The 13,906-nt window shown below is 38.2% G+C and overlaps 1 protein-coding gene across 2 annotated transcripts in view; it reads right to left on the reverse strand.

The window, feature by feature from the left end:
* Positions 1-13,906, reverse strand: part of disp1 (dispatched homolog 1 (Drosophila)) — a 151,960-nt gene that overhangs the window by 15,436 nt on the left and 122,618 nt on the right. For both annotated transcript variants that reach the window (XM_056480957.1, XM_056480958.1), the window contains exons 4-5: positions 5,843-5,872; positions 1,682-1,805 (exon numbers count right to left, since the gene is read on the reverse strand). In XM_056480957.1, coding sequence (XP_056336932.1) covers positions 1,682-1,805; positions 5,843-5,872 — 154 coding nt within the window. The remainder of the gene's footprint in view (positions 1-1,681; positions 1,806-5,842; positions 5,873-13,906) is intronic.

Consider the following 13,906-nt stretch of genomic DNA (forward strand, 5'->3'; position numbering starts at 1 on the left):
CAAGATGGCGACAGAGACCACATAATAAGTCCTTGAGGGAGAAAAATTCCATATTTTAAACTACAGCTGAACAAATCATTATTAAACAGGTAAGTGGCATTTATACCATAGTAATCTGCTAGTGCTTTTTCGGGGTTAATTATTGTGATCTCCCGATTGCAACAGAGAAATACTGGGAAATCTCTGTAGACTTATGGCCTTAATCTTGCAATGTGAGCAATATCAGCTGTTTTGTCATCACTTTAGACATTACGCTAGAGAATCACTCAAACACTAGCTCTAAAGTGACGTTGGTCAAGTAGTAATGGTTTCTGCTGTTCTGACGTCAGCTGCAGATGTGAATGAAAGGTGGAAGAAAGTAGTTCCTCATAAAAAAGGGTTTTTGAGACTCTCCATGTTTGATTTTGTTTTATGTACACACACAATTTTGCTAGTCAAACTGTTGTATAAACGCAATATCACAATCGTAGCAGTGCGATTTGGCTATATATCGTCACTGGTGAGACAATAAGGCACTCGACCTGCGGCCTCGAACCAACGCACATCTCCCACCGGTGGCGATATTCAGCCATATCGCACTGTCTGATAATGTTTTTTCTTCTGGAGAAAGTCTTATTTGTTTTATTTCGGCTAGAATAAAAGAAGTTTTTAATTTTTTAAATAACATTAAGGTCAATATTATTAGCCCCTTTAAGCTATTTATTTTTCGATAGTCTACAGAAAAAACTTGCCTAATTACCCTAACCTGCCTAGTTAACCTAATTAACTTAGTTAAGCCTTTAAATGTCACTTTAAGCTGTATAGAAGTGTCTAGAAAAATATTTAGTCAAATATTTTCTACTGTCATCATGGCAAAGATAAAATAAATTCATTCATTTTCTTTTCAGCTTAGTCCCTTTATGAATCTGGGGTCGCCACAGCGGAATGAACGCAGCGGATGCCCTTCCAGCTGCAGCCCATCTCTGGGAAACATCCATACACACCCATCCGCTACTGTGGACTGTGGGGAAAAACCGAAGCACCCAGAGAAAACCCACGCGAACGCGGGGAGAACATGCAAACTCCACACAGAAATGCCAATTAACCCAGCCGCTCCAACCAGGGACCTTCTTGCTTTGAGGCGACAGCACTACCTACTGCGCTACCGCGTCACCGATAAAATAAATCAGTTATTAGAGATGAGTTATTAAAACTATTATGCTCAGAAATGTGTTGAAAAAAAATCTTTTCTCCGATAAACAGAAATTGGGGAAAAAATAAACAGGGGGGTTATTAATTCTGACTTCAACTGAACATATATACACACACAGCCATAGATGCATACACACACATCCAATCAAAAGCAACGTATAGGCCTCCAATTGAATTACAAAAAAACAAAACAAAACAAAAAAATAAATCCCAGGTTTTTTTAAGCATTACAAAATGTTTCTGCATGTAATGTTTCATAAAAATAAATTATAGTGTAAGACAAAATGATTAACCCCTCCAGTAAAACTAAAAATTAAATAAATAAAAAATGTTAAAAGGCTCTGTTGAAAGAGGCAGATTTGTCTTTTTGATCATAAGTGAATGTCTCCAGGTATAAACGTGGATGGGTTTTCCTTCTTTACTCATAATCTGCATCTTAAAACTGAGTCAACATCCTCCAAAAGCTCCAGCAAATGCTCGTCCTACTCACCTGCAGTGGGTTTGAGAAGTCGGGCAGATCAGGAACGAGTATCCCGACTAGAGCGCAAACCACAATGAGCACAGTGCAAATCCCCAACACCACCACCGGCCAATCAGCAATCAGCTCTGCATAGCTGCCAATGACATCAGAAAATACATTATTTGCAAGTCCTTTTATACTACAGGGCTGTACTGTATACAATGCCTGATTCTGATCGGCTGATAAACATACTAAGGTGTGCTGTTATTTTCGTATAAACGCACAGCTAAAGTCAAGATCTGAGGCCTGAAAAGTTACATATATGCAGCGCTCAGCATAAGAGTACATGCCCTTTTGAAAATGAATATTTTAATCCATTTCTCAGTAAATACAAACTATTTATTTTGGTGCATTTAAGCAAAACAAATTCCTTAAACAGTTTTATCCATTAAAATAAGAGTTTGGTCACTGAACATCTTTAGGAATAGCATGATAATACATGCAAACAACGACAATATTTTGACTAAATGTAATTTTTTTTAATGTTTCTTTGAATTTTCTTCTTTATTTGTTATTTTCCCCTAACATATTAATTTAGGTGTAGCAATTTCTGGACTGTGATCTTCAGTTTTGTGCTTAGATTAGTTTCAGGTTTGGCTTTGCTGCTGACTAATCTGATGTACATGCAGGGGCGTAGCAACCAGGGGGGACACACGTCCCCCTCACTTTTTGGAAACAGGTTATTCTGTCCCCCGACTGGCCCACACGTTTTATTTGACCTAGCGGCCACAAGTGTTCTCTGATTTGTTACTTGATTTGAGTGAACGATCACTCAGCCAATCACAGCGCGAATCTCTTGAGCGTCTGCCACGAGCTTCATTCATTCACTTTGCAGTCAAAGACAGGGATGATGCGGAAGGGAGCAACAGCTACAGCTGGGTAAATCACGGTAAATCACGGTAAACGTTACAGAATCCTACTTTTGTTCCGTTTCGAAGTGAGAACCGTAAAGTCCCTGGTGCTGGTGTCTTGTCTGGCGCTGAGCCAGAGAAAGACAGCGGGGTTAAGTTGGTTTTGTTTTCTGTATTCCTGACACATTTAGTGACAGACGGCATTAACTAAAAAACCTCTAACCCTAAAAAGATCTAAACTGTATTCCCTACAAAAAGACAAAGCTGGTTCTGTTTCACAGCTGTCATTCTTTTTTCACTCGATATTACGAGCACTGCTTGAGCAGTCGCAATATGCGTTTAGCCAGAGAGAGCTCGAGCTGAGCTAATCTCTCAGTAAGGGACCGTCGTAAAAGTGCTTCTTTTTTTCGTTTTTTTTTCCGAAAACAAGAGCAACTTAACTCTGCTGAGAAAGACGTGTTATATTATCACAATTATGCAGCCTTTTTACGGCCTATTGCTTAATTTATGTTTTAGACATGTAAATACACACAACTACTAGTAAAACAAGAACTTTAGCGTTTGTAAAACACACAAGGAAGTCTAACAATCCATTCAAATATAATTTGCCGATGTGTTTTAATCATATCAGATACACATACTGAAAGTAACTATAAAATTGAATCTGCTCCTCTCTAAATTCACCAACCACTTACTTGCATGTATTTGGGGAGTAATTGGTGAATTTACGTGTTGAATCCTGCGTGTTCTGCTTTTATGAATGACGCATCGGCCGCAAGTACACATGGCGATGTCCATCTCACGTTATATGTGTAGTATCAACTTAATGAGTAATGCTTAATTTAAATGTGTGTGCTTCTGTTTATTTATTGTTATTATTAATATTTTGTAATTATTTTAGAATTTTGGTTAAAAGATTATTAAATAAACTTTATTGCTAATAAATCATTAATCACTTTTGGGTGACCATACAGCTGTCCCCCCCACTTTTAAAATGGCTGTTACGCCCCTGTGTACATGCACCAATATATTACTGTAAAGCATCCTATAGAAAATATTAATTTAAATGAGAGATCCGTGTCATCATTAATGCTCAGAAGTGTATATTTAATTCAATTCATTTTTATTTCTCTAGCACTTTTACAATGCTGATTGTGTCAAAGCAGCTTAACATAGAAGTTCTAGTATATTGAATCTTCTGTCTGAAGTCATTACCACTAATTTGCGGTGGAATTTTTTGCTCTCATGACAAAATGTTTTTTTCCACTTACGTTCCAGTGCACGAGTTGCTAATTTGACAGAACGAGTATGTTTATTAAACCATGGTTTAGTTTTATTCCCTCTAGTCTTTAATTTGATGGGTTTGTTAGTAAAGATGGCATCCATACTGATCTTTAGTACATCAAGGTCATTTGTGTTTGCGGGAGCATTAAGAAATAGAGAAAGATCAGGTAAACTATTTGTAAATTCGTCTTTAGTGGACGGGACGATAGTTCTACCAGGGCGATATATCTGTGCAGATCTGCTAATTTCAGGTAAACACAGCTTATTTAGTAAGAGGTAGTGGTCTGTAATATCATCACTTTGTGGTATAATGTCTACATTAATGATCTCAATTCCATAAGATAAAATTAGATCTAATGTACAACAACGTTTTGGTTTATCCCAAATCTGTAAATAAATCCTAATCCTAATGTAGTCCTAATGTATTATTAGTGTCATCTACATGAGATGACTTAACTGAACTGAATCTACTGAACTAAACTTAAACACTACAAACTGAACTACCATGTTATTATTTACTGTGACCTTTTATGTGAAGCTGCTTTGACACAATCTACATTGTATAAGAGCTATACAAATAAAGGTGAATTGAATTGAATTCAATCTACATGGATGTTGACATCTCCTACAATTAGTATTTTCTCAGTTTTAACTAGTAAGTCAGAAATAAAATCAGAAAACCTTTAGGAAATTGACATATGGTCCTGGGAGTCTACATACGGTGATTAAAGCAAGAGATAACATGGTTTTTTTCTGAATATCTATAAATAGTTTATATAAATAGTCTGAAATACAACATCTTATCAGTGGTTTGGGAAGCCTTGTAAAAGCAGAATTAACTACTCCTGTCCATTGAATTATAAGAAAATAACGCATGCTGGATAGATCACTAGCTCGTCTGCATTATTTTTCTAATAATTAAATGGCCTGTCAGCAATTATTCTTTATATAAGCTATACTGTATATCAGGGGTCACCAATCTCGGTCCTGGAGGGCCGGTGTCCCTGCAGGGTTTAGCTCCAACTTGCCTCAACACACCTGCCTGGATGTTTCAAGTATACCTAGTAAGTCCTTGATTAGCTTGTTCAGGTGTGTTTGATTAGGGTTGGAGCTAAAATCGGCAGGACACCGGCCCTCCAGGAACAAGTTTGGTGACCCCTGCTATATATTTTATATTTAACAACTTACTATTTTTATTTATTACACACATTGTCATACATGTTTATCATAGTTTTAAACTTTTGTTTACATACTTTTTAATTGTACAACCAGACAAAAGTCTCATGTTCAGTGTTAGTAACAGCACACTTTAAAATTTTCATCAACCAATCAGAATCAAGCATTCAACAGCACCGTAGATTAACATGTAGTGTAGCATAACAAGGCTTTTCATATAGTGCATTTTAAAGACAGCCTATTCTGTCCCTTTTTACAAGATGTAAAATAAGTCTCTAATGTCCCTAGAGAATACCAAACAGATAATGTTTTCTAACTCTCTGAAACGGACTCTTTTAGGCTTTGATCCAAATTGTGGGGTTTTGGTGACTGTCGCTTTAAATTCAAATCAGATTGTGCTTATTTCAGAAGAGGGCGGAGCTACAAATGCCTGTGTGTCAGCATAGTGGCAGATTCAAAATCAAGACTAACATCCAATATGCTGATGAGGGGGAGATGGTCACTAGTGGGCGGGGCTTTCCCCCTCTGATGACACCCACAAAGGGAGAATGTCAATCAAAGTGTTTCTGCAGACTGTTTAGATCAAGTTTGATTATAAAATATAATTAATTCACTTTTACTATCAGAAGCTGGTTATATTCACACCCTGCTGACACACAACTGTGTTTAAACCCCTTATAAAGTGATTTTTGCATAATAGGATCCTTTTAAAATCAAACGAACAATCATCAACAATTGAGATAAACTATTTCATATCCATTTTTGACTTTATGCAAATCATTTTAATTATAAAACACAATATTAATAGGAGTGAGCTTACCTTTTAGGAAACCGGAAAGGCCTCGGAGGACTGAAAGACACAAGCAAAATAAATCAGGATCAGATTAAAGAGTCAAACAGTGGATGAAAGTACCTGTGTGGAGAGACATGTTTTTTCATGAAGGTGTATTTTAAGCGCGCGCCGTATGTGGTCTCGATCGCTCGGTTCAAACACACATTCCTGCAGGGAAAATCACAGCTGTCTCCAGGTTTCTTCATGCTGCTTTTTAAAATCAAAACCATTATGGATGTTCATATTATACACTCACGCAGCGCACACTCAGCGCACAGCTGTTCGCAATCAGCCTTCATGCATGTGTGCCATATATAGGTGATCTACACACACAGGTGCAAAACCGAATAGACATGAGCCAATATTCAATATATTGTGATAATGAACATGCTAATATTGATATCATTTTCCTTTGGCTTAGTCTCTGTTTCAGAGGTCGCCACAGCGGAATGAACCACCAACTATTCTGGCATTTGTTTCACAAAGCGGATGCCCGTCCAGCTGCAACACTGTATTGGGAAACACCCATACATACTCACATTCACACACACATTCATACACAATGGCCAATTTAGTTCATCAATTCACCTATAGCGCATGTGTTTGGGGAAAACCGGCCCCAAAAAGAAACCCACACCAACATGGGGAGAACATGCAACCTCCAGAGACTCGAACCAGCGACCTTCTTGCTGTGAGGCGACAGTGCTAACCACTGAGCCACCGTGCCGCGGGGAAAAATGTGAATACAATAAGATAAAATATGTAAAAACTAATAATAATATAACAGCTCTCACACTGTTAAGACTACAAAGATAGGTTAAGCTAGACTTAATTAAAGAAATAGAAAGTGTTTGGGTTTTCTAACAAGTAAAGGCAGACTGTCCCAAAGTCTAAGGCTCGCCACTGAAAAGGCATGGCCCACCTTCCCTGCTCTTCAGCTTTACACGAGAGACAACTAACACTTATTTTTTACTAGCATTAAATACCATTTATTTTATAACTAACACAAATATTGTCACGTTAAACAGGCCTACAACATTAAACATTTTGAGGCAATTAAAAAAACTTGTTTGTTAACTCTGAACAGTTTGCCAGAGATGGGCTGTGGCTGGAAGGGCATCCGCTGCGGAAAAAAAACGTGTTGGATAAGTTGGCGGTTCATTCCGCTGTGGCGACCACGGATTAATAAAGGCACTAAGCCAAAAAGAAAATGAATGAATGAACTCAGAACAGTAAGACTCAATTTATTAACATCAGTTAATTTAACTAAAGTCAATGCATTGACCACTACAAAAGCATTTATAAACTCTTGTGCTCTGGGCAAATTTACTCCCCTGTGGATATGCTAGCGAATAAAACATCCACTGAATGAATTAAACTGCTGTAAAAATGCATCAGATTAAATTCTATTTTCAATTTTGGTTGCATAAATCTGTTAATCAACCTCAGTCCTGATCAAAACTACTAAATGTTTTTAAAATTACAGGATTTGAACTCTGATTGCCAAATTCATAAATGATGGCACTGATTTGGTGAAAAACACACACAAAACGACGTATTTTCAATATAAAGAGTAGTTGTGGACTGGATTTATTTAACATTTTATCCCAGTCTTGGACAAGTGAACGATTAGTAACAACATTGGCTTTGATGCGTTGTTAGAGTTTCATTATTTCTCCTTAATTTACTGTTGGTGGCTGTTTTTGCCTCATTGACTTCCATTATAAGCACATTTGATGGTGCAGAAATACACAGTCTTTGTTTTTGTTTACTCCATGTAGTTCTGAGAGCTGAGATGCAGATTTAGATTTTCTCAGACACATCAAGGTACATGTGCAGAGGTCACTCTCACACACTCACACACACAAATGCACACACACACTTTCACTTGCTGTTATACTCTATATAAAATCCTGAAACTAACCTTTTTTTTGCACAGGCTTATCTAAAGGGTTAATGCTACCAACTGATGATCAACAGTAAAAATGACTAATGTTACCTTTTCACAACAGGAAAAAACAACAACAATCGAAAAAGCATGATTATATAGTGTCGTGGTTTTGCAATCAAAAATTGTCGTTATAATAGAAGTCAATGGGGCAAAAACAGACACCATCAGTAAATTAGGGAGATTTTTTATTTAATCAATCAAAATCAATGCATCAAAGGCAATGTTGTTTTACATGTCCAACACTGTGATAAAAGAAAAATAAATCCAGCCCATGATTACTTTTTATATTAAAATAAGCCATTTTAAGTGTGTTTTTCACCAAATTTATGAATTTGACAATTAAAGAGTTAAAAATCCTGTAATTTTCCAAACAATTTAGTAGTTTTGATCTGATGACGATTAACAGATTTATGCAAAAAAATTAAAGAAATATTTATCTGATGAATTATTACAGCAGTTTAATTCTGTGGATGTTTTCATTCCTATAGTCAATTTGCCCAGAGTGTAAGTTTAAAGCATTTTCTCAAAATGTGTGTCAAAATAAGATGTCAACATGAATCATTCTGTTAGCTGAAACAGAAAATTATGGCCAAATGAAGACACATGTACTAGTACAATGTTCTAGTCTTGCATTAAATGAGCTGCATGCTGAAAACTATTAAATACCATATATTTAATAACTAATACGACTATTGCCATGTTAGTCTGTCCCTTAACATTGCAAAATCTGAGGCAGCTAATAGGGCTTTTTTTGTTAACTCTAAACAGTATGGGCCCTATCATACACCCGGCGCAATGTGCGATGCAATAGTTGTTTGCTAGTTTCAGCTCGGCGCAAGAGTCATTTCGATGTTTTGCGCTATGCTGTTTAAACAGCAAATGCATTTGCGCTCATATGTGCGCCCATAGGCATTCTGGTCTATAAAAGGCGTGTTGAAGCACATCGCTGGAGCGTTGCTATTTTGAGGAACTTAAATAAGCGGTTCAATAGACCAGATCATGGTTATTGTCCAGTGCAGAGCGCGTTAGTTGTGCACCTCGCTTACACATTGCTTAATACACACAGGATTTACGGAAATACGCAAATATCTTTACAAATGAAAAAGGATTAAAGGATTAAAATATTACAAAACATATTATTTTCTAGCCTACATAAATATAAAAATTTTGTGTTGTCACATGTCACTTTATGTACACTGGAAGCTTCTGTAGCCAAAACAAATTCCTTGTGTGTGTGAAGCACACTTGGCAATAAAACTGATTCTGATTCTGATTCTGATTCTGAAACCACCGCCTCCATGCCTTCATCTCGGGGGGCTTTTTCAGTTTATTCATAACAATTTGCTTTTGTATAATGTTATCATTATTAGCAGAATTATTTATTATCTGCATATTTTTATTTGTTTTATTAAAAGCAAGCTTAGATTTGTCCACCTGTCAGGTTTAAGCCCATATGGGGCACAGCATGTGTGTTTGGATATAACCCAGTTGTTTGACCACACTTCGTTATTATTGTTCATTTATTAGTTTGCTGGAAATTAAAACTGAATTTAGAAAGAGTTTTGAAACAAATCTTTGCTCTTAAACTAAATTAATTATCTATAGACTAATAGATGTCTGTGCGTACAACACGTTTCCCTATCCACGAGAGTGAAAGTGAAAGTAAAGAATGAGGAGGCTCATCTCTCATTCTCGTGCTGCAGATGTTTAACTGTTTTCTCTCTAGTGAAGTGTTTAGTTTTTACACTTACAAAGTTCGCCATGTAAATAGCAAATGCACAATGGCACGGCGCAAATGGCTCTTAAAGGGAATGGGAGATGAGACTCTGATTGGTTTATTCTCAAAACACACCAATAACTCATTAAGAGAATAAGCTCAACCCTGTTAGACCATGCGCCACAGCAAAAAGTGGATTTTTCCATCCTTAAAATAGCAAAAGTGGATTCTGACACGCCCTTAATGCGTTTGCGCCACAAGCTTTGGACTTTGCGCATGGATTGTCAAAATAGAGCCCTAAGACTCCATTTGATAATATCAGTTAATTTAACTAAATTCAATGTAATGACAACTAAAAAAACACTTATTAATCTCAGGTGACGTTAATTTCTTGGTTAATAGCTGATAATGCATTAAAATCAAAGTTCTAATTCATCTGTGCATGTCATTAGGAAACATAAAATAAATAACCAGCTTCTGGTTGACGTGGACTTTAAAGCGACACATGCTGTTGTTTATTGTGCCTGAATGCTTTAAACTGATTTGATATGCTTAACAGAAGAAAAATATTAATAACGAATGCCATTAATAAACTTTTAATCCACAAAAGTTCAACTTTAGTCTACATTAGATTATTTACAAGCTCAACAATAAACCATACTTGACATTGCAGATCCTGCGATGTGGCTATCACGGATGCGAAACCGATTGTTGTGCAGCCCTATGTACTACAATGTATTAGTCTTATATTGAATGAGCTGCGTGCTGAAGACTCTAAATATAAGCAGTAATAATGACACTAGCCTACACAAACTCTCCATCTTATACACACTATAGAGGGAATACTACAATCTGTGTACTAACTAGTCTTCACTAAATGAGCTGCATGCTGAAGACTTTAAATTTAAGCAGTAATAATGACACTAGCCTACACAAACTCTCCATCTTATACACACTATTGAGGGAATACTGCAATCTGTGTACTAACTAGTCTTCACTAAATGAGCTGCATGCTGAAGACTCTAAATATAAGCAGTAATAATGACACTAGCCTACACAAACTCTCCATCTTATACACACTATTGAGGGAATACTGCAATCTGTGTACTAACTAGTCTTCACTAAATGAGCTGCATGCTGAAGACTCTAAATATAAGCAGTAATAATGACACTAGCCTACACAAACTCTCCATCTTATACACACTATTGAGGGAATACTGCAATCTGTGTACTAACTAGTCTTCACTAAATGAGCTGCATGCTGAAGACTCTAAATATAAGCAGTAATAATGACGCTAGCCTACACAAACTCTCCATCTTATACACACTATTGAGGGAACACTGCAATCTGTCTACTAACTAGTCTTCACTAAATGAGCTGCATGCTGAAGACTAAATATAAGCAGTAATAATGACACTAGCCTACACAAACTCTCCATCTTATACACACTATTGAGGGAATATTGCAATGTGTACTAACTAGTCTTCACTAAATGAGCTGCATGCTGAAGACTCTACATAAAAGCAGTAATAATGACACTAGCCTACACAAACTCTCCATCATATACACACTACTGAGGGAATACTACAATCTGTGTACTAACTAGTCTTCACTAAATGAGCTGCATGCTGAAGACTCTACATAAAAGCAGTAATAATGACACTAGCCAACACAAACTCTCCATCTTATACACACTATTGAGGGAATATTGCAATGTGTACTAACTAGTCTTCACTAAATGAGCTGCATGCTGAAGACTCTAAATTTAAGCAGCAATAATGACACTAGCCTACACAAACTCTCCATCATATACACACTACTGAGGGAATACTACAATCTGTGCACTAATTAGTCTTCACTAAATGAGCTGCATGCTGAAGACTCTAAATATAAGCAGTAATAATGACACTAGCCTACACAAACTCTCCATCTTATACACACTATTGAGGGAATACTACAATCTGTCTACTAACTAGTCTTCACTAAATGAGCTGCATGCTGAAGACTCTAAATATAAGCAGTAATAATGACGCTAGCCTACACAAACTCTCCATCTTATACACACTACTGAGGGAATACTACAATCTGTGTACTAACTAGTCTTCACTAAATGAGCTGCATGCTGAAGACTTTAAATTTAAGCAGTAATAATGACACTAGCCTACACAAACTCTCCATCTTATACACACTATTGAGGGAATACTACAATCTGTGTACTAACTAGTCTTCACTAAATGAGCTGCATGCTGAAGACTCTAAATACAAGCAGCAATAATGACACTAACCTACACAAACTCTCCATCTTATACACACTACTGAGGGAATACTACAATCTGTCTACTAACTAGTCTTCACTAAATGAGCTGCATGCTGAAGACTCTAAATATAAGCAGTAATAATGACACTAGCCTACACAAACTCTCCATCTTATAGACACTATTGCACAGTGATGGGAGCAGGAGGTCACGGGGCCAAGAGGTGGCTGTAATTTTCCTCCTCGTCGTCTTAAAAGGGAATCCTTGGAATGCTATAATTAGTGGTTGCCATGGCGCTGGGAGGCACAGATGAACAAAAGCCATTGGCAAGAATTTTTCACCACAGGGCGACTTCTAGAGAGGCCGTAAATCCCTTTGAAAGTTCAGCGGACACATTAATACAACAACCAGATGTTGCAACCGCGCACACACATTGAGGCATCGGCATAAGGTGAGTCCCATTAGGCGAGATGCACGTCCTTCTCCATGCAATCAAGAGAAAAGCACATGCAGACAGCCAATAATCAAATAACCCAACCTAAAAGTAAATAACGAGGACCAGATTTCCTGCGCTTCCTGTGCAAACGCAGCGAGGATGGGAAGGGGGGTGGGGGGGAAAGGCAATGCAATGATTTATAAAGTGCGCTATCAGCGAACGCTCCATGTTTGGGAATCTGGAATTCAGGGGCGTGAATGAGAGATGGTCCAAAGTGGAATAACAGTTATGAGATATCGGGATGGATTATTCCACTGGGGTGCAACAGCTCTTCAATGCTATTTGGGAGTTTCCCCCCTTGTGTGATTGTTTGAGTTTATGGTTTCATATTTGGATGGGTGCAACTATTTGTTCTCTGGTCAGCCAGGAAACACAGGAATTAGTTCAGTATTTTAGTGCGCACTTTAATACTGGCAATTGATGGATCTGGATAGAACATGCATGAAAATATCATTGCACAAGTGTGTGTTTTAGGGCAGGATGATGCTGGAAAAATGAAGTCTTGGGCTAGAACATACAGTTACAGCTTAAACAAACATGGCAGCTTAAAGACGCCCTTTCATATGAAGAATAAAGTCACATGCATAGCTCAGGTGTGAGTTTCTCACAGACTTCAGAGTCTTGATGGTTCTGTGGGTCAAATCTGAGCTTTATTCTGTATTTTTATTGGATTCGGCTCAGGTGATTGGCTTGTCCATTCTACAGCTTGATTTTCTTTCTCTGAAAGCATCTGAGAGTCTCCTTGGCTGTGTTCTGGGTCATTAGCCGCATTTCCACTATCGGGCCAGTGCGAGCCAGGGCTTTAATCGGGCCAGGCCAGGCCAATAGCCCGGGAGGTTGAGAAATGAGGCCGAAATCATGTCGCGTTTCCACTGCCGAGCTAGTTGCTCGCAGCGCGTCACGCAAACACCGCCCCCAGAACGTCCCCCGAATCAAACGCCACACAACCCGCCCACTTCAGCGGGAACAAAAAACTCAAATTATAACCGCAACGATGTACTTGATAACATCCTCATTTCTGCAAACGCCGTCTATTTGCCTCTGAACATTTTCCTCGGCCCAAATGTTCAGAAGAGCCCTGGAGTCCTCAACTGACCAGTACTGTCTGCTATCCATTTTTTCTTCTTCTTAGTGAGTTGATCAAGCGCGATAGCAAAACAAATGTAAGAGAAGAAAGCATCTTGTCTCCTCTTTACCTGACAGGAAAACTCCGCCTTTGTCCGTAACCCCGCCCCGAAGCCCCAGTTGGCCCTCCTTGGCCCAAGGTATTCGGCGGGCCGAAAAAGGCCGGACGCTGGCCCCAAGGAAGCCCCGCTTTGGCCCGATTACGGCCCGGAAGTGATAGTGGAAACGCGACTGGCCTTGACTCGCCCTGGCTCGCTCGCTTTAGGCGCGATAGTGGAAACGCAGCTAATGTCTTGCTGAAATGTCCACCCTGGTTTCACCTTCATCCTCCTGCTAATGTAGATGTTGGACTGAAGCAGCTGATATTGATTTACACTGAGGAACGGCAGAGGCTTGCTGAAGAACTACTGAGAGATTTCAGCTGCGGCCTGGGCTTTCACTGCCAAAATACACCTCCCTTTCTTCATGTGTTCAATGCTTTTTCATTTTATTACACATAACTTAATT

The sequence above is a fragment of the Danio aesculapii genome, chromosome 20, assembly GCF_903798145.1.
Source record: "Danio aesculapii chromosome 20, fDanAes4.1, whole genome shotgun sequence".
Lineage (NCBI taxonomy): Eukaryota > Metazoa > Chordata > Actinopteri > Cypriniformes > Danionidae > Danio > Danio aesculapii.